Source organism: Patagioenas fasciata, chromosome 20 (genome assembly GCF_037038585.1).
Source record: "Patagioenas fasciata isolate bPatFas1 chromosome 20, bPatFas1.hap1, whole genome shotgun sequence".
In the NCBI taxonomy this organism is placed as follows: Eukaryota; Metazoa; Chordata; class Aves; order Columbiformes; family Columbidae; genus Patagioenas; species Patagioenas fasciata.
Window position 1 is genome coordinate 1,020,046 of NC_092539.1, and position 24,612 is coordinate 1,044,657.

The following is a 24,612-nucleotide window of genomic DNA, read 5'->3' on the forward strand; positions in this document are numbered from 1 at the left end:
GGCTAAACCACGACAACTTTCTACTCCTGCCCTCCATACCTGGCTCCTCTTCTCCCCGCCAGCTGGCGCATTCTGGCGTTTTGGTGGTACCAAGCCAACCTGAGGCACTTTTTGGCTTTCCTGCCTGAATCTCATGGCCCTGCAGTAACTATGCCCCACTTCAGCTGTGACCAGCTGTAGGGCAGAAAGGACCAGAAGCCCCTCCAAGGCAATCTTGCTAGACGAGAGCCATTCAGTGGTGCACGAGTCAGAGAGGTGCAGATATGCATTACAGGTTATCATCTGCCTGCAGATGATCTATCTCCCTGCCTACAGCACACTTACAAGCAAGAAAACCTTTACCTCCAGAATGGGGTACAGCTTGTCATCTTTCACACATATCCCAAGGTACCTAAGCAGAACACATTAAAAAAAAGAAAGCAGCCATCAATGTTGAGCCCAGTTCCTCACTGAAGAACTGCCCTAGAGACACCAGCCCCAGCCCTGCCAGCCAGGGCCCCCTGCGCAGGGCTGAAGGGTGTGCCCACCTGACGATGTTGGGGTGGGACAGCTTCTGCAGCAGGCTGATCTCACGCACAATCACCTCTTGGTCCACGTCGTTCTTGTAGATCTTCACCACCATCACTTTACAAGAAGCAGCCTGGGTCACCTGGAGCCAAGGTTGGAGCAGGACATCTCAGCTTCCAGAGGTCTGCCAGCCCCTCTGGACAGCAGCATCCCTTCTCCGTCACATCTGATTTTCCTGCTGCCCAGGGCTTTGCACAGTCATTTGCACAAGTGCAAAGTGCTGTCCCTTCTGCACAAGCTCCACTCCAGTGATGCCTCCCTGGGTGGCTGGGCACAGCTAAGTCCCTCCTGTTCCAACACATCACAACACTCTCTGCCAAAATGTGTGTGTTTCTTGGGCTGGTGCAGTTTCTCAGACCACGCTGGGTCATCACAGACCTGACCTTCTGTCCTCCGATGTGTTGCATTCAACGTCCTTTCCCAACCACAGCCTTCCCAACATCTCCATCCCTCCTTCCTATCTGGGTCTGATGATTCTGCAAGGCTGTTGGCCGCACTCATCCCCAATTCCTTCCGCAGCCCTGCCCATGGCCAGTTCCCCTCCATCCAGGCTCTGCCAGACAGATACAACAAAGAAAGTACAGAGCCAGTTTATCTCTCCCTCACATCCCAGGATGGAGGTCCTGTGTCTGCTACCCAGCTCTGTGCTAAACTGAACCTCTGCTGTGGACATGTCGCTCCTGGGGCTTCCCTGGGGCAGGGGCACCGGAAGCTGAAGAACAGAAAACAAAATTATTTTCCCCACTTTACAACACTGAACAGATTGAGCAAGCGTTTTTAGGAGGAAATTTGCCGGCCCCTGTGGAGGCCCCGGGGCTGGGCAGTACGGGCTGGGCAGTATGGAACGCAGGGCTCGTGCCGGCCGCAAGGACATGCGAGGTCCCCGGGCTCTCAGCGCTGACAGGACCATCCCGGGTCCCTGCGCTGCAGCTCACGTCACCTGGGCTGACAATCAAATAGCAGTTTCCAGAACACATCACAGAGCATTGTGGTACTTTACCATCTCCACCCTCAATTAACGTCTGTTTTAAGGAGACTCGTGTAAGGCATGGCCTACACTGATGTCCTGACAGGTCTCCCAAGGCTAGCAGAGAATCCAGACATGTTCAATTTTATCTCATTTTGAGGTTTGTTGAGTTTAGTTTGGTTTTTTTTAAGGCAAAAATAGTTTAGACACAGCATGAGCTGGCTTAAGAGCAGCACTCTGAGTCCCAAAGTCACCCGTTGCTCTCTGCGGTGGTCAGTTTACGGAGAAGGTTACTAGCCCTGGTGAGGAGAACTAAGAGCTGCATGTAAGACCCAGCTGGGCTGGAAGGAGAGGAAGGTTCGTTATGATCAGAGTCACAGAACAACCTGTCTTGGGAGTAACATGAACTTCCTTTCGGAAGGAACGCAACCTGATAGTTGATGTTGCCGCTGGAATAACTCTGCCTCTCTACTCGAGCGGGTTGGAAGGAAGCCAGGGCTCCGACACCCTCACCTGATGGGACTTCATAACTACCGACTGTGGGTCACTAATCAGATGTAACTGATTATTATCTGTAATTGCACAGATGTAAATATAAGAGATGCTATCAGTCATCATCACCCAAAGATTGAGAGTGCCCTTGTGCCCAGGACAGAGTACAGGGAGCATCTGAAAACCACAAGATCTGAAAAACTTTCAGAAGAGCTAATCCTGTGTTTCAGTGAGACATCTGTACCAACTCTGGTGGAGCCACTGAGCTACACTGAGCTTCCCGGTGAGGCTGCACGTCCCAGCGAACACCAACAGAGCTCACAGACACCGCCTGGGCCGGTGGAGTCGGTGAGAGCTGACGAGTTCTTGTCCACAAGGGAATGCAAAGTCCAGCCTGGTCTGGCAAAGAAATGACTGAAAAGCAATGACCCATACCCAAGAAACAGTAGCGGGAGAGATGGGCAAAGGTTAATGGGCTCAGAAGCCTCTTCCAAGAACACAGGCCCTCAGACTTTGCTCTGGCCAACATGGAGCAGCCCTTGGTCTGCTCTAAATCACATAAAGTGCCCGGTTTTGTCCTGGATCAGTGTGAGAACCAGGGAAGTGCAGAGGGACCTCCAAGGCATTCTCATTTCATGATAATGAGTGATGAAGGGCAAAGAGCTTGTGTCAGCCTTAAGTGGAGAAATGTGAAAATTCGGCACTGGAAACTGCAGAAAGACACAGAGTGGGACTGTGCTTCCTAAGGTGTGTGCGGAACTTTGAGGGCCAACAGAGAAAGAGTTCGGAGGCTCCTTTGGGCAGTGCCTTAGACCAGGCTCAGAGAAAATGAAGTCACATTGCATTTCTCTCCTGCTATTGAGCACCTCAGGACCCTACGTATGAGACAGTTGCCCATGAAAGCAGCTTCATGCTTTCCCCAGGAGAAACTTGAATAGTTCCTTATTGCACATCAAAAAACCTAAGGCAGAAAAAGAGGGAAAATACCTTGTGCCAGGGCATGCAATACACAACCCACAGAGCAGGAGGCTGTGCCCAGACCTTTCGAGTCTGAGTCACCAAGTAGAACCACGCAAAACCTCCTTCTTCAGCCTACCCACATATAACAACTCCTGAGAATTGGCTTAACAGAAGGACAAAGGATGGCAAAAGCAGGCAGCCAGCACTTCAGGGAGTCTGTCCTTGCTGTGGGAGTGCGTTGGAAGACAGCGTCTGTTGGCAAAGAGCTTCGAAGGACCATCACCAGTGACGCTTCACAGCAGGAGTGGTACTGTTCAGTACCAGTCCACAGGGCACTGGTTGACCCAGGAGGACCACAAGTCATCCAAGAACTTGATTACAGTCACGTTCAATTTCTCAGACAAATGTCAAGTCCCCACAGAGGACTGTCCTTGCCCCAAGTCCTCCTCTGCTGTCTTCTTACTAATTGATCCACAGCGTTCCATTCATTTTGTTTGCATCTCTTTTTCTGCTTCTACTTCAAGACATTACTTCATTTTCATGCAAGATCTGTGTCTGCAGCCAACTGCTGGAATTTCATTCAGTGCCAGGGCAAGAAGAAAATGCCACATATGGAGGAAACAGCAACTGTTACTATGAAAAGCTGCTAGATAAAGGAAAAATAAGGCAATGACAACAACGTGCTGCATATGCATAGAAAGCACTTACTAGAAGGAAGGCTGAGGTGGGGAGAGGTATTTGTCATATATTGCTCCAGTCTACAAAGAGATGCCATAGACCTTTGGCTGGAGATTCCCCCTGAACAGCTTTAGTGCACCGTCCCTGGACCTGAAGTTCACCCTTCACTGCTTTATCACAGCACCAAGCCCAGATGCAGGAGAGGAGGAGACAGACTGTTGAGAAAGCAATATGCGTTTATCTGTCCAACTTGCATGTTTTCTGCAGTTGCATGTTCCAGGAGCAGCATTGGAGGGGGAGCAAAGAACAGCATCCTGGATCCTGTGCTTGCTCAGAGAGGGTTAAACAAACTCCCACACCAGTGGAGCTTGGTGCAACAAGTGCCTCACAGCAGAGAGAAAAGCAGGTTTGCTCTGGTGACACACCATCTGCATGAGGCACTGGCTCAGAGGGAGCCACGGGTCCCCTGGCATTAAGGCAGCAGAGGCAGAAGTGCACGGAGCAGCAGCCTGTCCTGGCAGGACGCTGCCCCAGGTCCCCTGCTCTTCTCCAGCATCACCGCAACGCAGGCAAGAGCCAGGGAGGGGTGACAGCGCCGGTGTCCCCACGGGGCGTGGGTGGCAGGTATTCGGGGAGACACACACAGCTTAAATTTACATTCTTTTTCTCTATATATTTTGCTACAGTTTTGACAACAAAACCTGCACAGAGCATAGATATCCCCTAATCTCATCCAACACACAGCTTAGCTCCCTGACAAGCCTGTTGTATGGCCAGATGACAGTATCAACGAACATTGACTGAGTCCTCTCATCTCCTTTTTCACTATGGAAGGGGACACGTACATCAAAGGCACTGTGCTAGGTGCACAGAGGGGAGTGTCCTTTCCCTCCCTCACCCCATCCCACCCGCCAGGGTAAGCCGGGAGGTGTGAAGATGAGGAAATAAGCTCAGGCACAAGCTCCTCAGGTGAGGCACCATCTAAACACCCTGAGCTGCTGTCACACGGGTCACCGGCTGCCTGCGTGTCGGGTTACCTTGTATACTTTGGAGAAGAAGCCGCTGCCTATCAGCTCGGCGTTGAAGTTTTCCCAGAACTCTAGCTTCCTGACAGCCGTGCGCAGCCGCTGCCAGCGGTCCACCTGGCAGTAGGTGTCGGACGACTCGCCGTAGTACTGCGTGGGGCCGGAGGGCTCCGGTGCGATCAGCCCTGCCTCGCACATCATGGGGACAGCAGCTAAAACACAGTGAACCTCATAGTGAGCCAACAGCAGCATTTGGACATTGAACAAGTACCTGCACTAGAGACCAGGACTGGACAAAGCCTCAGGAACAGAGGGAGAGGAGACAACGCGACAAGATGGGTCTTATGAGGAGTGGTTGAGGGAACTGGGGCTGTTTACCCTGGAGAACAGGAGTTGAGGGGAGACCTTATCGCTCTCTGAACTGCCTGAAAGGAGCTTGGAGCATGGAGGCTGTTGGTGTCTGCTCCCATGTAACAAGTGACAGGACAAGAGGAAATGGCCTCAAGTTATGCCGGGGAAGGTTTAGATTGGGTATTAGGAAAAAATTCTTCCCAGAAAGGTCTGTCAGGCACTGGAACAGGCTGCCCAGGGCAGTGGTGGAGTCACCATTCCTGGAGGGGTTTAAAAGGTGTTCAGACGACGTTTTTAAGGACATGGGTTAGTGCTAGGGTTACGTTATGGTTGGACTCGATGATCCTGAGGGTCTCTTCCAACTGAAATGATTCTATGAGTCTAAGGTGATGCACCCTGCAGCACACGTTGCACTGGAAGTGCCCATGGGTGCTGTCTCCTGGATAAGTCACCCCAGGCCTAGGCCTGCCTCATGCAGATTGTATTTGGACTTCTTTAGAATAGGACCTAAAATGTCAAATTAGCACATAGTCACTCACATGTTCTAAAGGTTTACAATAGATAGGATGTATTACCTTCAACACATCATAGTGCAGCCCACGAAAAGTCAAGGGGACTCTGTCTTGCTTAGCCAGCTTATATTGGGTTAAAAGCCACTGTCTTAATTGGGCTCTTAGCATAGGTCACACGCCACATCCTGATGCCACATCCACGACCCCAGAGCTCCAGACAGGGCTCAGCTCCTATTGCAGACAGAGGGTCACGGCTGGAGTGTGCGAGTAAGAAACACTCAACCTTAAAAGGGTCCTCTCTTGGCAGATGCCTACAGTTCATTACAAACCCTAAAGAATCACAGAACAAGGAAATGCCCCAGCAACCCTCCTCCTGTCTGTGTATCCCAAATTTGACTCCAAGCTCCATGTATCTCCACTAAATTGTCTTCTTTTTCCACTGCTCTGATTCTCATACTTCCCTCTCCAGCCCCCTCCCTCTCTTCCACCTTTTATAGCATCACTTGCCTCCAGTTATTAATATTTCTAAAAATGCAGGGAAAGCAAATCCAGTGGAAAATGGGCCTCCGACACCGAGTGAGGTGAATAAGGCACCTGTTTCGGGATAACTGCACACAGCTGTTGGTACACAACACGGCTGTCTGAGCACCTTCCACTCACAACATGTGCTCAGACTCCCGGGGGCTGGTGAGCTGCTTTTCTGATTGCAACCAGATGAAATAACAAAGATGAGCAAAGGTAAGCTCTGCCCTCCCTGCGTTTCTGTCTTGGGTCTTTCACCAACCAAGGAGCTGCACCAGCATCCCCTGATCTCATAGATTATTTCATGGCTGCTTTTCTTCTACAGGGTGAGGCAAAATCTGCACTGAGACACATACAAAACATTTGCACTGGCCACCTCGTCACCTGCAGCCCAGCCAAGATCCAAAGAGAGAGCAACCAAACGTGGGCAGACAGATGTGATGCAGGGCTGAGCGGGACAGGAGGAGCTGAGGGCCGGGACATGGGACAGGCAGACGGTGCTGAGCAGGCAGGATCCCTGACACCAACAGCAGGCGAGCTCCAGACTGAAACTCAGGGAGCTACAACGCAGGGGAACAACAGCATGGACTTGTGAAAGCAGGCAGACCGCAAAGCTGGCACCAGAGGACAGTACCACACAGGGTGCAGGAATCAGGGCTGACTGCACCGCAGACACCTGCAGGACCAAAGCCTCATGAACATGGGAGCCTGTGGCCGTGATCACTCAGATGAAAGAGGTTACAGAGACACAGCTTCACCCCTGCTCTAAGCCAAGGACGCACAACCAAGGAACATCCCATGACGGGACACAGCTGCAGGGACTTGCCTGGAGGTTTTTGCCCGGGGACAGTCACTGCTCCTGACAGCACCATCCGAAACGCAGCCGTGCTGGGCACCCTCCCATTGAGCCTGCACCAGGTGCTGCAGACCGGCACAAGGGACAAAGGAGCTCATACAGAAGCAGGGGACAGCACCCACACCAATGACACTCTGCTGCTAAAGCCACCCTGCTCTGGCTGTGTCACTGGAGGTATCACCTTCCCACAGGGACAATTCATCCAGATTCTGCAAGGGTCTCTCTGGTGTACAGAACGCCCAGCTCTGGCAGGGCTTGGGGCACCAGTGCAGCAGGGCAGGGGCAGCAAAGGGCTGTTACTGCCCAAGGCCATGCTCAGCATGAACGGCCGAGGAGCAGGAGGGCAGACACAGGAGGTGCAGCAGCTCCAGGCCAAGCAAGTGGTGCTTCACAGTCAGCGAGACACAGAGGAGCTCCTCCACATCCTGCACAACCGGCCAGGACATAAGGGGATGCTGACAGGATCTTACAGATCCTGCTGACGCCAAGACCCCAATGAAACACGGAGAAGTGGCAAAGGGTCACCTTGCGCATTGGACCCATCTTTGAGGATGCACTCCCAGGGTTTATCAGCTCCTGCCCCCCAGCCCCGGGACACAGGGGTGCCCCCTCCTGCTGTGTGGGTGGCAAAACCCCAGAGTGCCAGTTGCTCACTGGCAGAGCAACCGCTGCTCTCGCCACCAGACGTGTCTACCCAGCAGGCTCTGAAAGCCGCTCCCTCCACTTCAGCACCCTTCAGTAACAAAGGAAGGAGAAAGGGAAGCCTTTCCCTGGCAGAGCAGCAGGTCTGCAGGTGCCCTGAGGCCCAGCCACCCGGAGCCCCTCCTGCCTGCACAGTGACCTGGGCACGGGTGTGACGGGTCAGCTCGGGCAGGGCAGGCTGCCTGGGCCTGCCCCTTCAGCAGGGAACGGTTTCCTTTTCAGAGGCCTCTCTGTTCAGTGCTTTTCCCATGTACCATCTCCTGCCATGACCTAGTTCATCAATTGCTGCTTTGTCCAGTAAAGAATCCCTGCAGCACCCCCAGCATGCTGGGAACGGCCCCTCATGTTATGCCGCTGAGTGGGAGTTGAGTCTTTATTTTCTGCTTATAAATGTGGCTGTTTGTCCTCAGATTAGTGATGACATGTAGGCTGGAGGAGAAAATGGCCTTTCAAAATGCCAAGAGTTATTTAAAGGTTTCCTAGGAGCCAGGGAAGGAGGGTGGGAGAAGGAGGGGAGCGGGAAGGGCGGGCTGGGGCACAGCCCACGGCCCCGGGCAGCCGGGCAGGCGCATCCTCAGCCACCAGCAAGGTTTGGAGCACCCAGAGCAGCGCTTCTGTCTGACCAGGCAAAGAGCTGGGGCAGCTGCCTGTACCTGCGGTGATCCCAGCTTGAATCCAGCTGATGGGTGGGTGACCAGGCTCCAGCACGGGAGGAGGCTCATCCCCTTCAAGGCAGGGAGATGGGAGGCAGAGAGGGGACCATGGGACACCGGCTTCCACCATCCTCTGGGGAAACTGCCCATGTCCCCAAGCTTTCAGCTGCACCTGCAGTGAGCAAGGAGTTCCCTCTGTACAGAGAGGCCAACACGCACCTCCCGGCTCCCCCAGGGCGGCAAGAAGCACCGAGGAAGCAGCTCACAGGCAGCCAAGAAGTGTTTGGATGCTGTGACCTTTCATTGCAGGGAACCCACTCCTTGACAGATTAAAAACATGAAGTCAGTAGCCATTTTGAAAAGCAGACTTGAGGCACTGTCTTCCTCTGGGCTTTCCCTGTCTGCAGACAACAGAGGCACCCGCACACCCTCCAGAGCAGCTCTGCCAGACCCATGCACAGCCAGATATGGCCCGACATGTACCCAGGCCCAGGCTCTGCTGCAAGGATGCAAACCCCAGGCTTCAAATCCCTCTTCTAAACAGCAATTTTCCTGCCCTCACCCGTCAGACAGCCCATGTGCCGCCCCGCCACCGCTCCCAGGGCTTCCCCTCATCAGGAAAGCCGGGAGCTTCTCCCCAGCCTCCTCTGCTGGACCGGCCTCAGGGACCCCCCTGCACCAGGCAGCGCAGCAGGATGTGAAAGCTCATCTGGTGCTCAGTAACACGGCAGCAAAAGCCGCCTGTGAGTGGGACCACTCTGAGACAGAACATCTTCACCAGGACAGCAGGGAACCAGCACTGGGGTGTGTGAATGGGGTAACCCCCTGTTCTGATGGAGAAGCGCTGTGCACTGTGTGTGTGCACGTGCGCAGGATTTGGCCTTGGGGGATCAGGTACAGAAGGATGTTTACAAATCTGTGGGTGCTTATGAACATGTTGTAAGCACCTAGCACTGGGGTTTAACTGTCGTGTTGCTGATCCTGACGCTTCACTGATGGCCAGTTGGTTACACCAATAAATCAGTAAATCACTTCATTCCCCAAATGGTTTAAACCACGAGTTGAGTGTTTTCTCTTGCAGCACAGGCGCGGGGGGCACGGGGGTCCCTGCAGCCCCCCCGTCCTGCCCTGCGGCTCTGGGCTCACCCGGCCCAGGGCTGAGCAGCTCCCAGGTGAGAACACAGAGCAAATCCAGATAACAACAGTGACATTACATGAGATCATCTGTTTAAGCCAGATGAACAAAACACCTCCGTAGAGTTAATCACCATTTATCTCTGCCAACAGAAATGGACTTTCTTCCATTCTGGCTTTTTATAACTGACACCAGCAAACCTTCCTGTAGCATGAGGAAAATGTAGCAGGTCAAGCAAAACCAAAATAGTTCTGCTGACCAGTACTATGTCATTGATCCCTAAAAATATATCATCAATATTTTTGAGTTCTTGACCCACAAAGAAAAAAAGAAAGGAAAAAAATCTTTCCCGAATACTCCCAGCTTGGGAAGGAGGCTGAAGAGAGACCACAGCTCGCGCTGCACACTGGAAGGGACGGTTTTGTGTGTACACAGTGACCTTCACAGCTGCAAGGGCGCCGGACAGCCCCGCAGCTCCCAGCATCAACCAGCGTCCGCGGGGCCCAGCTGGCTGTCCTGGGTGCAACTGCCACGCAAGTGAGCAATCAGCTTTCTGTAGACATCCTCACACACAAGAACATCAAGATAGTCTAAGCTTGGCTGTTTCCCTCAAGCTAATCCAAATATATCTGATCTCTACAGCCAAAGAGATAGTACCTCTTGAAAAATAAACAAAACCAAACCAAACAAAAAAACCCAACAGAATCAGGAAGGAAAATTCCTCTCGCCACAGGAAGACAAATTAAAGTAAATTACACAGCAGGGATAAAGGGATACTTGCATTTCATTTGAGCATGAATGCATTTTTCATAAAACAAAATACAAACAGCCCAGAAAGTAAAACTTTAAAAGCTCAGGACAAGCTACTGGCAGGATAAATGATTTTTACTTTGCACATGCAAGCGCCTGCTACGCTGCTGTCAACATGGGCACCTGCGAGGCACGGAGCGGTTGGAATCCTGCCCTCCCGGGACAGCACCGTGCTCACACGGCCAAGATCACATCTTGGACTGCAGTCCCAGTTGTGACTTAGCTGCTCTGATTTCAAACCTGTTCCTTGCCAGGTAAGAAAGAAACTGTAGGAGAGATCTAAAATCTGGGAAATCTGCTTCCCCAGGAGATTTCAACACAAAGGAGTCAGGAGAGAAATGATGGCTAAAATATCCTTTTGTTGAGGGGAAAATGCCAAGTACTAGGGACAAGTGAATTATAAGATCCAGCAAACAGGAACTCAGATGATCGAAGAGGACAGCAGGTTCTCTGCACAGCACAGTTCTTTGTTATAACAATAAATCCCTTTCAAAATCTGAAATAGTTAAAAGATTCCGCACGTTATGCTGAGAAAGGATCTAAGCATTGGAAAATCTGATGAGGACAACAAGATGCGTGTTATTCAGAAAACAACCTAACCAAAAAGCATGAAGTTTCCAGGTGAAGATCTAGGGCTGATGCCATCTGCAAGGGGGAGACAAGCTCTTCAGATCTTCTGGCCCCAGAAATCAGTATTTCCCCAAGGTTTTCAAGGAGAGATTGTCTGTAATTCTAGCTTTAGCAATGAAGATTTTTGAAGTGGAGAGGGACTGGCTCCTCCAGCAACTTTGACCCCTCCCCACACAAGTCTCCAGGGGAATGAAGACACAGCCAGTCCCACTTGAAATGGCTTCCACAAAACTGGTAAAGACCCATCAACCAGGATGCATAAAGACATTTAGGCAGGTTAGACACAGTTTGGCCTCTAGCAGAGTTAAGGACAGTCAGGCGCCCAAGTCTCCCAAGAAGAACTTGGCTCTTCTGTACTGTTTTGCACGCGTTGAACCCAACCACGTGTGCAGGTCTGTGCGGGTCCTGCCCAGTGACTCTTCCCGAGCTCAGAAAGTGCCACAGCACTGATGGGTGTGTGTCCTGAAAGAAGGGAACAGGACAGCACAAGTGAAGATGCCTCCAAGTGTGCCGGTTTGACTGAAAATGGGTTAATTTTCTTTGTGCAGTTAGAAACCTTTCTTTTCCATAGCCAGCACAGTCACTCTTTGGACTTAGTTTGAGAACAAGAGATACCAGCCCAGCACAGAGTTAATGTGTTTAATTGCTCTGGTCTGAGAGCCAAGGACACTCTGAGCTGTGCCCACAGGTGTGAGGCAGCGAGGAAGGGGATGGACGGACAGAGCTGGACTGACAGCGGACTCAGCAGTGACCGCGTTCCAGCCCATTGGCGTCAGGCTAATTATTTAAGGAGAGTTGGGAGCTTCCGGTTTGGTCTTTCGCTTTCTCTCTTCTCTTCGCTCCTTTTGGTGCAGCCAGGGGAGTTTTTGGTCGGGACGTTCAGTTCTGCCTTTTGCCGTTTTGCAGAGGCCTCTGGTTTTTTGCCTTTTTCCTCTTTTCTCTCTCTGGGATCGGCTGTTTGGACCGGGTGCAGCTTGCTGGGACTGGCTGCTCAGTTGTGGACAGAGTTTGTGAGGAATTGCCTTGAGTATCTTTTATTTCTATTTTATATATATATATTTACTAGCAGTGTATTAGTATTCTGTTATTTTATCAAACTGTGTTTATCTCAATCCAAGTTTCTCCCTTCCCTTTCGCTTCTCTCCCCTGTTGGGGTTGTGGTGGCTGCACTGCCAGTGCGGGTTAGACCGCGACCCCAGGGCGGTGAGCAGAGAACTCGAGCTGGCTCGCCTGGCACAGCGGCTGGTGATCGACTGGGCACACAGCTTCCTTTAAGATGGAAAGGAGCAGAAAAGAGTAGAAAAAAATGGTCGTAACAACTCAGCAGTCACAAGCCCAGTCCCACACATTCACTGTCTCTCTCTGCTCCCTTTGCTACGCTCTTCATGCATTTTCTGTGATTTTTATTTTAATTCTGGAAACTCGTGATACAGGACCCCTAATTGATGTCATAAGGCACTTATTTCACCAGCATATATAAACTTCATTTTCCACTGATATTTAATTGACGCTGCACAAATGAAAGAGCAGAACAGAGCACGTGGGTGTTTCAAAGGAAGCTCAGTGTGTGGGAACTGTCAAGCGTGTGAGCTGGTGAGAACACCCCCAGCCCACCCTCTCCATCAAGAACACATTAGGATGATAAAAGATACCGTGACCTTACTGCTGAAGCACTGAGGCATCACCTGATAGCAATTGCTGTCACTTGTTCTCGTTACAGCCCAGAAACGAGGGCTGGAGGCTGTGGAAGGACCGAGGAGGGCGGTGGGGGCCGCGCTGTCAAACAGCCCATGAAGGGCTGGGCTCTTTGCAAACCCGAATGTGCTCCACAGCAGGTGAAAACTGAGCCCTTTGTCTTTGGGGTTTCCAACCAACACCTCAAAGATAAACCTCAACCACTCTGTGTTTTTTCCAGAAGCCAAGAGATGATTTGTAGTTCAAGGATTGTTCTCAGTGCAGATGGGCAGAGTCCTAAGCTGGAAGAAAGGCTTGGGCTGTCTGTGACTGCCGGTGATCACCCCAAGGGGAACGAGCCTCTGTGTCCATCCCTCCTCAAACGCCAAAAGGCAGTAACAGCACTTTGCTGGTATTGCAAGACATTCTGATATCTCAGCAAAGAAAATCCCACGTGCAACAACCAGCACTGCTCCTCATCAGGGAGAACATGGTTTCCTGCCCCTTGAATTCTCTCCTGCATGTCTTGCTCGGCCTCCTGAAGCGTTTGCCACCTCCTGTCCCTAGCACGCCAGGCTGGAGATGGCCACATGCTGGGAGTGCACCGGCAGCTCACCGCAGCATTAACCACCTGACATTAACAATGCTTTAGATGCTCAATAAGCTGCTGGAACTGCACATGGTCTTTGCCAGCTGTTTCTGAGCGATGCCAAAGCTCCTCTGCTGAGCTTCACACACAAGCCATCACTACACCGGGTAAGCAGCTCTCCTCCTAAACCTGGTCTCCCTCTTTTCAAGCCACCAGACAGCACTTGGTTCCTGCCAGCTCTTATATCCAATGCATTAAACACCCACAAAAAACCACTGAATATAAACAGCACCAAATCCCCTGAAAGCACTTCATTTGGGAATGCTTAGAGGGCATTAACTGCACTTTGCACTTTGGGAACCAGCTGGGGAGAAACTTTATTTTACACACAGAAAACCATCAGGAAATGGCTCAATGTCACCGAACTGTCCCAGCACCATTTTGGAGAGGACCCAGCAGACCTGAGACCCATGCTCCAGCCATATCTCCATCCCTTAAAGACATGGGGATGAGTTGGGTGAAGAAGACAGCTAATGGGGACCCAGCTCCTGTTAAACGCTGTATCCACAGAAGGAGGAAGGAGGAAGGAGGAGACCAATGGGTCTGTGGGGCTGTTGCTGTTGGGGACAGGGACCATGAAGCTCTGTTCTTTTGAGGCTGTTCCTAGGGAAACACTAACCTGACAAACATTTTAAGGTCTCTGAAATCCGTAAGTGGGCAGACACCAGCGTCACCACTGTGACCGACCATGCTGCTCCATGAGATTATTCATGTAACGGCACAGAAAAATCCTGCAGAAGTGAGTAAGGAGCTGACTCAGGACCCCTGGGCTGCAGCCCCAGCCAGCATCTCCTCGGCATCACTTTTCCTCCTTCTTCCTCTTCTTGGCTTTCCTCAGCCCTTCAGGACAGGGACCAGCTCTTAACCTGCACAGAGCTGATAAAATGGGGCAAGTGCTCCCACAACACTTCCCACCATTTATCCCAGTGGGAAATCTGGCCTGGGAGCCCCTGAGCACAAGGACTCCATCCCTGGGCTGGGGATGAAGGGACGGTACCACCTCGGCTAACAGCACTTGCTTGGCCCCCTTCCCCTGCCACACAGAAGCTGTGCTGTCTGCCATCTCCTGCCCGCTTTGATACACTGAATGCTCTCATTAGGCATCAGTTCAGCTGAAAAACATTTTTGCAGGGCTTGTTCTCAGCTGGATGAGTCCCTGCTGCACCTCAGCACCTCCAGTGCTGTCTCACAGGCAGGATGGACCTTCCCTTCCCTTTGCAGCCTGGACTGGTGCTGGGCGAGCACTCGTCTGTTGCAGCGTCAGCCCGGAGCAGAGGCCGCAGCTCTGCGGTTGAGGACGGGCACGTTCCGAGGTGCTCCAGGCTGGGCAGCGCAGCCTCCAGCACAGCCCCTTGGAGGCTGGATCAGTGCAGAGCCGGCACAGCCCGGCTGCTGGGTCTGTCCAGAGCTTCATCTCACACAGTCACAGAGTGTCAGGGGTTGAAGGGCCCTGGAAAGCTCATCCAGTGCAATCCCCCATGGAGCAGGAACACCCAGCTGAGGTTCCACAGGAAGGTGTCCAGGCGGGTTTGAATGTCTGCACAGAAGGAGACTCCACAACCTCCCTGGGCAGCCTGGGCCAGGCTCTGATACCCTCACCAGGAAGAAGTTGCTTCTCAAATTCAAGTGGAACCTCCTGTGTTCCAGTTTGTACCCATTACCCCTTGTCCTGTCACTGGTTGTCACCGAGAAGAGCCTGGCTCCATCCTCCTGACACTGCCCCCTCCATATTGATCCCCATGAATGAGTCGCCCCTCAGTTTCCTCCAGCTCCAGAGCCCCAGCTCCCTCAGCCTTTCCTCACACGGGAGATGCTCCACTCCCTTCAGCATCTTGGTGGCTGCGCTGGACTCTCTCCAGCTGTTCCCTGTCCTTCTGGAGCTGAGGGGCCACAACTGGACACAATATTCCAGGTGTGGTCTCCCCAGGGCAGAGCAGAGGGGCAGGAGAACCTCTCTGACCTACTGACCACCCCCTTCTAACCCACCCTCCTCCTGTTCAATGCAAAGCACCCTGAGCCAGGGAACTGCGCGCTCCCTGGCGCCTGACAGTTGGCCCTTTGCTGATATTCATGCAAAGCCGTATTTGCATCAAGCTGGGGAGGAAGGAAGGGACAGCCCTGTGCAACCTGTTGCTGGCCTGTTTCCACAGGAAAGCCACACTCTGCAGCGTCCTGCAGCCAAGACGGGAGGTGGAAAGCCATGGACACAGCACAGAGCATCCGTGTCTCTGTGAATCAGCCAGGGGCTTTTGCACCATCTGCAGCCAGCCAGGGAAAGAGCATCTGCTGTGCCCCTGCTCTGACTCCAAATGGCGTTTTGGCCCCACATCCACTTACAAATCAACACTTCCCACCACCTCGGGCATGCAGCAATGCAGGAAAAGGTGATACTTTTTTCAGACATCTCAGGTACTTCATCAGTTTAAGGGAGAGCAAATAAACCCCTGGCTCATCAAGCATGAAAAGCACCCATTCATCACCTGCATGTCCCATTCACCACTCTCAGGTGAGCAAAGTTTCTCATTCTAAGTCCAGAGCTGCCCAAAGAGCACCACTGTCATCATGGGCGCCGCTCTCATGCCATGGCACCGAGCATCAGCACAAGGCACTGTGCGACATTTAAATACAGCGCAAACGGGAACCAGAATAAGCTCTTCAAACTGCTCCAAGCCGTTCTTTGGCAGGTGTACCGACAGAGCAGAGGGTTCAGTTGAAACTGGCACATAAGAAACAACTGCGGCAGCTGTCCTGAAACAGGGCACCTGAAATAAGATGTGGTCCATTTGGGATCCTGGGTACTGGGGCTGCCAGGAAGCTTAAAGCTCTCAACAGAAGAGTGAGGGATGCATGTGTGCTGGGCATTCGAGATCTGATCATTACGCTAACTGGAGAGGGGGGAAGCTGCTCTGCCCCGCAGGGCTCTGGGGACGCTCCCAAGGGGCTCCCGATGGTGGGAGCGCAGCCGTGTCTCCAGGGCAGAGGAATGGAGCTGCGGGCTGGGCTGTGCTCCCACTCAGGGACAGCGCCTGCCCACCTGCCCCAGCACCCAAAAGGACCTGGGCAAGGCAGGATGCACCCTGCACCCGGTACCGAGGACACAACAGAACGATACCCCAGGAGGTGGGATCAGTCTTCCTTGGAAAGTGCTGCTCTTTCTCCAGTGACAGTTAAGATGACTAGGGACCCACTTGGACCAGGCCCCCCACTTTCAGAGAATTAAACCTGGTGAGAGGTGACCCTGGGCCCCAAATACCCTCGAGGATCTGAGCCTTAGTTTGCCCTTCTGCTGACAGCAGCTGAGAGACACCTGAGGGAAACAGCTTGAGAATTAAAACGAAGAAAATCCAGTCTTTAATGTAAGGGCCACCCCCATTCTGGCAGGGGACAATCCCTCGGCTGAGGGAGCACAGCTTGGCACAGAGACGCCAGCACAAAACACCAGCGTGCAGGGAAATCCAGATGCAACACAATGCTCTAACTCAGGCTCACGCCAATGAACAGCCCACTGGATCTGGTCACAACAGAGGTGCATTGAACAGCCTCTGTGCGCCCCTTCCCTCACCATCACGGCTTCCCACTCTTGCCCTGACGCCCTTTCCTGTTCAGCGATGCTTGGACTCTGCTTCATTTTCCAGGCATGCGACACTTAAGGCAAAACCAAAGCACCACCCTTGTGTTAAGCAGAAATTGTTCATCCTATTCCCTTCCTAAAGAGACCACTTTTCCCCTCTGCACTTTTGCAGGTCATGGTTCAAGGATAAAGATCAGCCAAAGAGCTGCTGAGAGGACAGAGAAAAGCTGCCCTGAGCAGACACACAGCAGGCACCCCCAGCTGAATCCCAACCCTGCATAATCAGCTGTGAATTGGACTCATGCTTCCTAATCCTGTCTCCAGGGAAGGATGCATGTGCCTCCCTGGGGGGACAGCTCCAATGTGACTTAATTAACTCTTGATCCACCATGAAAGGAAGCTTCCCCTGGGCTGAGCCATGCCAAAATATCCATATTCCCCAACCCTTTCAGTCTGGCTGCCTTGGAAGTGAAAAGATGATCACTCAGAACCAGGACTTCGCATGCCCCAGATTGCCCTCTGGATGTGTTTCTCTACCTCTGTCATCCACAGAAGTGTCTGGGGCACTATCCAGACAAATCACAGCCCAACACAGCGCCCCCACAACCCCTCTGCGCCTCATTTCCCAGTCTGCACAAGCAGAAGAGCCCAAGCCCCCCACAGCCGCAGTCCCTGCAGAGGTGGCACCTCGGACCGAGCCGCCCTGTGCTGGGCAGCGTGACGAGGACCAGGCGGTGGTGGGTCCCCAAGCAAGAGGCATGTGGGCAGCAGACCTGAACCCAGCAGGGGACACAGACGGGCTGGTGAACCTGGTGTGGGACCTTGCTGGTTCAGATGGGTCACCCTGAAAGAAATCCTGCCCCTTGGAAGCTTGAGAAGCCCCCCAGCAGATGCTTCCCCTTGCCCATTTTCCACTCTCCAGCCAAAGCAGGATCGTAGTAAATATGCGGCAGATAGAGCTGAAACCCAGTTAGAGCACCTCAGATATTATTTTTCCCAGCAGTGAAAAATTAATCACAGCAGCCCTATTGACTCCAGCTGCTCCGTCCCCAGCGCTGGAGCTCTGGTCTTCAGCAGCTGAAAAACTGATCATTCCAGGCAGTTTAAAACAAATTAATGAAAGACAAACAATTTGGAGTAAATTTTCTCAACCTGTCACAGATAAGGAGCAGAAAACCACTTTTCTGCTTCTTAGCCCTCTTCCTGCAAAAAACAAGAGCAAAATTATTTCAATGGGTTTGGTAGAGTCTGCTGTTGCTTTGAAGCTTTCTCTACACTGGATAAACACATTTTCAGGGCTGCCGTCACTGCACTGTGCAGCACGGGAACCACGCGCTCCCTCTCCCTCTACACGAAGTCAGGAGCTGATTCACCAGCTCGCTTCTCAGTCTCTGCCACCCAAACCTTCCCAGGAGCTGGTGTGACAGCCAAGGCTGTTAGGCTGGTGCAAAAGTAATCGTGGGTTTTGCATTGTTGAAATTTGCCATTTGATATCGGAATACCTGCTTAAATAAATGGGGTTATGATATACATCACATTAATGCACTTTTCTCACTTTATGTTTTTTTGCTACTGACTTATTACTAGCTGTTGATTTTATATTTATTTCAGACTATAGAAATTATGTTAGACAAAAAGCAAATTTGAGTGATTTTCTTATTCGAGTTCAAAATGGGTTGTCAAGCAGCAGAGACAACTCGCAACATAACAACGCATTTGGCCCAGGAACTGCTGCACTGCAGTGGTGGCGCAAGAGGCTGCACGAAGGGGCCGGGAGCCCTGGAGACGAGGAGCATAGTGGTGGCCATCAGAAGGTGACGATGACCAACCGAGAGTGATCATCTCAGATGATCCTCTGACGACTGCGTGAGAAGTTACTGAAGAACTCAATGTCGACCATTTTATGGTCATTCGGCACTTGAAGCAAATTGGAAAAGTGAAAAAGCTCAATATGTGGCTGCCTCATGAGCACCATTTTGAAGTGTTGCCTTCTCTTATTCTACGCAACAATGAACCATTTCTCAATCAGATTGTGACGTGCAATGAAAAGTGGAATTCATACAACAACTGGCAATGACTAACTCAGTGGCTGGGCCAAGAAGAACCTCCAAAGCACTTCCCAAAGCCAAACCTGCACAAAAGAAAAGGTCACGGTCACTGTTCGGTGTTCTGCTGCCAGTCTGACCCACTACAGCTTTCTGAATCCCAGCGAAACCTTCACACCTGAGGAATATGCTCAGCAAACCGATGAGATGCACCAAAAACTGCAATGCCTGCAGCCAGCATCGGTCAACAGAAAGGGCCAAATTCTTCCCCACGACAACGCCCGACCGCACATCGCACAACCAGCGCTTCAAAAGCTGAACAAACTGGGCTACAACGTTCTGCCTCACCCTCCATATTCACCAGACCTCTTGCCAACCGACCACCATTTCTTCAAGCACCTTGAGAACTTTTTGCAGGGAAAATGCTTCCACAATGAGAAGGATGCAGAAAATGCTTTCCAAGAGTTTGGCGAATCCTGAAGCATGGATTTTTATGCTACAGAATAAGCAAACTTATTTCTCGTTGGTAAAAATATGCTGATTGTAATGGTTCCTGTTTTGGTTAATAAAGATGTGTTTGAGCCTGGTTATAATGATTTAAAATCCACGGTCCAAAACTGCAGTTACTTCTGCACCAACCTAACACCTCTGTTCCTCTGGCTGCACCAACGGGCACACAAGGAGAACACACCGGCTGCAAGGCCCTGTGTTGTGAGAAACGTGACTGAGGCTCTAGGTCTCGGCTGTGGCAGAGATTTTTGAATTGTAAAAATAGATACATTAATTCAGGTTTGTTGGGTTTTTTTCCTGCAACAGATTAATGCGTGTCCAGAAAAAAAACACTTCAAGAAACAGCTGCTGAGGACAGGAGGCCAGTGAGGGAGCACCCCATGGGCACCGGGCCCCTCCATCTCACCTCTGCTCAGGGACTGAAACCACAGCGATCCACCTGCCAGAGGCTGTGTGAGATCGGTAAGTCAGAAATAATTTAAAAGCCCCTGCTTTGAGAGGGAGGTAACTGGACCCAGCTCAGCAGGGCAGGCGAGTGCTTTCCCAGGAGTTCAGCATCTCCACAGCAATCTGGGCACCACAACCGCCCTGCGCTTGGCTCTTGCGCTGGTCCCAGCAGCCAGGCTGCAAGGACACGGGAGAGATGGTCTCGGCTCCAGGAGCCCCCGGGACACGTCCTGCAGGACAGGAATCCTTCCCAGGGAGTGAAGGAGGGTGAACTCGAATCCTGCCATGTCAGGGCAGGGTTTGTCTGTCTGCCTTAGGGCAGTATGCCAAGCTGAGTTTGCCTCAAGCACCCAGGCCTGCTCTCCTGTAACACCCTGCTCTCCTCTTACCAGCTCCTGCTGCATCTCAGCCACCACTGGCTTATTAAAGACCCTATTTGAACACGAGCCAACAGTGGGTCCTCACAGCCAAGAAGGCCCCATGTCCCGGTGCACCCAGCACAGCACGGCCAGCCGGGCAGGAGGGGATCGTCCCGCTCTGCTCTGCTCGGCCTCACCTGCAGCATTCACTGTGTGCAGGGCTGGGGACACAGGAGAAAAGGAGATAAAGCTGCTGGAGGGTGTCCAGAGGAGGGACAGCGAGTTGGGGAAGGGTTGGAGGGGAAGCCGGATGAGCAGCGGCTGCAGTCCCTGGGTTTGCTCAGCTGGAGCAGAGCAGACTGAGGGCAGAGCCCATGGGCTGCAGGTTCCTCAGCAGGAGCAGGAGGGGCAGGGCTGAGCTCTTCTCTGTGACAGTGACAGAGCCCAGGGAACGGCAGAAGATGAGACAGGGGGGGTCAGTGGGACATGAGGAAAAGGTTCTTCCCCCAGAGGTGCTGGACACTGAACAGGCTCCCAGGGAGGTGTCACGGCCCAACCTGACAGTGTTCAACAAGAGACTGGACAGCGTCCTCAGACACACGGGGTGACCTGTGGGGTGTCCTGTGCAGGGACAGCAATTGGAACCGATGATCCATGTGGGTCCTTCCAGCTCAGGACATTCTATTCTATGATATGACTTGTGGGAAGTTGAACTTCAGCTGGCTGAGAAGATGCCCAGTTCTCCTGCACACCTCAGAAAGTCAGGTTACCCCTGCTAGGGAAATCAATCAGTCACTGACACCCATTAAATCAGTTTCTCCATGTAATGGTATATAAACAAGCAGTATTTGCACGAGAACCTGTTATAAGAAGTTTCTCAAGACAAGCAAGCTGTTTCACAGAGCTCCGCACACATCACAGGCAGCCGATGCCAGGGACGCTGAACGCAGCCCAGTCTCTCTCCAGGGAACGAGGTATCGCTCAGCAGCTCCTAAAGGGCCAAGGAAAGAGAAATAAATTTGCGCCCAAGATGAACATTTTCTTACCAATGTAGCACAGCAGACTGAGCCCTAAGGCAATCCCAGCCCTGTACAGGGGTTCCTTCATACCAGTCCACAATCACAAAGCAAGGCTGTTGCTAACAGATGGGAAAACTAAAGCTAAAACGTAGGAAAAGCAAGTTAAGTGACTTGCCCAAGGCCACATGATGAGCCAGTGTCAGGGCGGAGTGTCAAGTCTGAGCTGTGAGGGCTAAGAAGGGCCTCCCTTCCCCTGAGCTCACAGACCCAGCTCTGCCCATTTGCCTTCCAGGCTTCCACTTGCAGCTCAGCACGGAGGGGACACAGCGATTTGTACTGAATAGCTCTCCGTGCGTGTTTTGCTCTGTGAATCTGACCAGTAAAGCTTTTGAAGCTACACAAATTTTTAGAATCATAGAATCATTTTGGTTGGAAGAGACCCTTGGGATCATCGAGTCCAACCATAACCCAACTCTAGCACTAACCCATGTCCCTGGGAACCTTGTCTAAACTCCTTTTAAACCCCTCCAGGGATGGTGACTCCAGCACTGCCCTGGGCAGCCTGTTCAATGCCCCACAGCCCTTTGGGGAAGAATTTTTTCCTAATATCCAATCTAAACCTCCCCTGGCACAACATGAGGCCGTTTTCTCTTGTCCTATCACTTGCTACTTGGGAGCAGAGCCCAACCCCCTCCATGCTCCAAGCTCCTTTCAGGCAGTTCAGAGATCAGAAGGTCTCCCCTCAGCTCCTGTTCTCCAGCTGAACCCCCCAGCTCCCTCAGCTGCTCCCATCACACTTGTGCTCCAGCTCCTCACCAGCTCTGTCACCCCAGAACACACCTCGGCCAGAAGCTGCACAGCTCGGCGGCTCCGTCTGCTGCACGGGGAGCAGGATCAGATCTGCTGAGACTGAACAACCACGTGCTAAACAGCAGCAACACGACACTTCATGTTCGATGGCAAGAGCCTTAAGCACTCATGTTGAAGATCAGATGGGGTAGGAGCCAAAGCATTTGCCATCAATGCTCAAAGTTGAAAGTTGCCTCAGAAACTGTGCTCCAAGTCAAAACCCCATGGCCTGCTGCTTTACATAAACTTCTCATTGCAAAATCTGCCCTTTGGGGAGAAGATTGTGCAAGACCCAATTTGAACAGCAGGAATGACCCTGGTGTTTTTTCTTTAAAGGCTCTGATGTTTTAAACTCTCACTGCAGGAAACCACCAGGTTTCAGTTCCTCAGCAGAAGAAAACCTACTTCTGTGCTCACAAGGCAGCACAAGCAGCAGCTTCTCCATACAGCAACAGGCCAGGAGGTGGCACAAAAAAAATCACCATTTCTGCCATAAGTGGGCTTTCCCACTTACGCCCCCTGCTCTCCAGATAACTCCCATGCTGCTCTGCAGGTACATTTGGGTGCAGTTTGAAGATACAAAACATACTCCCAAAAGCTTTGCCAGCTGGTGCAGAAAGGTGCTTTGGTTACAAGGCGACCTCCAGCTCACACATTGCTTTGGGATCCTCTGAAAAATCACTAGAAAGCACCAAGCCTGATGATCACAGGGCTAATTATTTAAAGAGAAAATAACAACAGCGTATCAACAGCAAGCATCAGCAGTGCGGACTGCTGAGGGATTTACTGGACCGTGCCTTGAGGACCAGCACAAGAGAGATGCTGGACACAGAGCTGCACCTCACCCCACACATCCTCCTCACCAAGTGCAAGCAGTGACACTCCTGGTAAAGTGCCCATTCCCGGTGAGCAAGATTCAGTGGGACAAAGACGAGCAAAGACGTGCCGGGTACCCCGAGCGCCTCAGCCCTGACTCTTGCCCGCGGAAGGACCATGGACCAGGTGAACCCTCCAGCGAGGTCCCTGCGGGGCTCTGGGTGCACGCCTGGGTGAGCTGATGTCCCATCCTGGTGCACCCTCATCCTTACTGCCCAGGCCCAGCTTCAGTTTATGTTCTTTTTCTGTTCAGGGACAGGAGCACTTTAACTCTTGCCTTATGATTTATAACCATCCACACGCAGGTGGCTCCATTTTGAACACTTCAGCTCCAGCTGGTGCCTCTTTGGCCTCTTGCAGGTTCATGCCAGGCTGTGACTGACCTTGCAGGATATGAGCAATTTTTTTCACGACTCAGTGGTGGCTTTTTACCATTTGTTTACCCCACAGATTTACCTACACTTTGCACACAGTTTTTACATAGCCTCCAACTCAGTTTTACCTGCTTTCTGTTTGTGTTTGTTTGCTGGTTTTTTTCTTTAAAGAGGAACAATATGCATTTGGGACTGAAGCTGAGGGCAGGATCCTGCAGCTCAAGCATGCTCTCTCCTGGGGACGGTTTCTGCACTGGAATTGCTGAATTTGGCTTGGAAATGGAACCAGGAGAGCCTGGAGGTGCTGGGCCACAGAGGTGGGAGAATCCTGCCCGAGCCGATCTGAGCCGTTCCTGCGGCAGCACCAGCTCCTCGGGCTGCTCTTGGCAGATCCATATCGCCAAGCCAGGTGCACCAAGAAAGGGTGGGGAAAGAGGGACCTTCTCTGCAAAGCAGAAACTGGGCTGAAAAACATATCTTTCCTTCAGCAAACCAACCTAAGTCAGCGTGGGTACCATCTGTGCAAGCGGTATCGGAGCAGCATTGATGGCAAACTGTTCCATAGAATCAGAGAGTCATCCTGGTTGGCAGAGACCCTCAAGATCATTGAGTCCAACCATAACCCAGCCCTGACACTGCCCCATGTCCTGAGAACCTCATGTCCGTCTGTCCAACCCTCCAGGAATGGTGACTCCAGCACTGCCCTGGGCAGCCTGTTCCAATGCCCAACAGCCTTTTCTGTGAAAAAATTGTTCCTTATATCCAATCTAAACCTCCCCTGGTACAACCTGAGGCCATTCCCTCTTGTCCTATCACTTGCTACCTGGAGACCAACACCCTCCATGCTACAATCCCATGTCAGGCAGTTGCAAGAGTGATAAGGTCTCCCCTCAGCTCCCTGTTCTCCAGGCTAAACAGCTCAGACATAATTTGCTTGGACATAGGGAAGGATGACACAAAGCAACTGTCTAGAAACCCCACACCAAACACAAATTCTACTCCACACACACTCCCACCCATGGAACCTGCTTTTTCCTCGCAGTCTTCCAAAAAACCCAGAGCCCTTCTCTGAACTAAGCCAAGGGACACTGCCAGAGACACTGGGCTCCATGGACCACCGAGCAGGTCCCAGGAGCAGCAGCTAGGAAACCACGCCTGGCTCTGCTCAGAACCAGCCCAGGCCAGGGGAACCGCGCTGACCCGGAGCCGCTCGTCTTCGCCATCACCCCAGGAGCAGCAGGTCCCCACCCCCGAGCCGCTGCCGCCACGGCAAAGCGCAGAGCCGGCTCTCGGGACCAGAATCAGCTCGGTCTCCATCCACTGAAGGAGGGAGCTGGGCAGCGAGCAGGGCTCCATGAACAGAACACTGTCCGCTCGCA

At 52.2% G+C, this 24,612-nt stretch overlaps 1 protein-coding gene across 8 annotated transcripts in view; it reads right to left on the reverse strand.

The window, feature by feature from the left end:
* The window catches only part of LOC136110288 (dual specificity testis-specific protein kinase 1-like), a 45,920-nt gene that overhangs the window by 11,270 nt on the left and 10,038 nt on the right, over positions 1 to 24,612 (reverse strand). For 4 of the 8 annotated variants that reach the window (XM_071817452.1, XM_071817451.1, XM_065853501.2 and 1 more), the window contains 4 exons: positions 20,976 to 21,106; positions 4,702 to 4,901; positions 528 to 649; positions 325 to 391 (listed from right to left, as the gene is read on the reverse strand). In XM_071817452.1, coding sequence (XP_071673553.1) covers positions 325 to 391; positions 528 to 649; positions 4,702 to 4,890 — 378 coding nt within the window. In that variant the 5' untranslated portion in view covers positions 4,891 to 4,901; positions 20,976 to 21,106. The remainder of the gene's footprint in view (positions 1 to 324; positions 392 to 527; positions 650 to 4,701; positions 4,902 to 20,975; positions 21,107 to 24,612) is intronic. The other 4 variants (XM_065853503.2, XM_065853500.2, XM_071817453.1 and 1 more) reach the window with 3 other exon arrangements.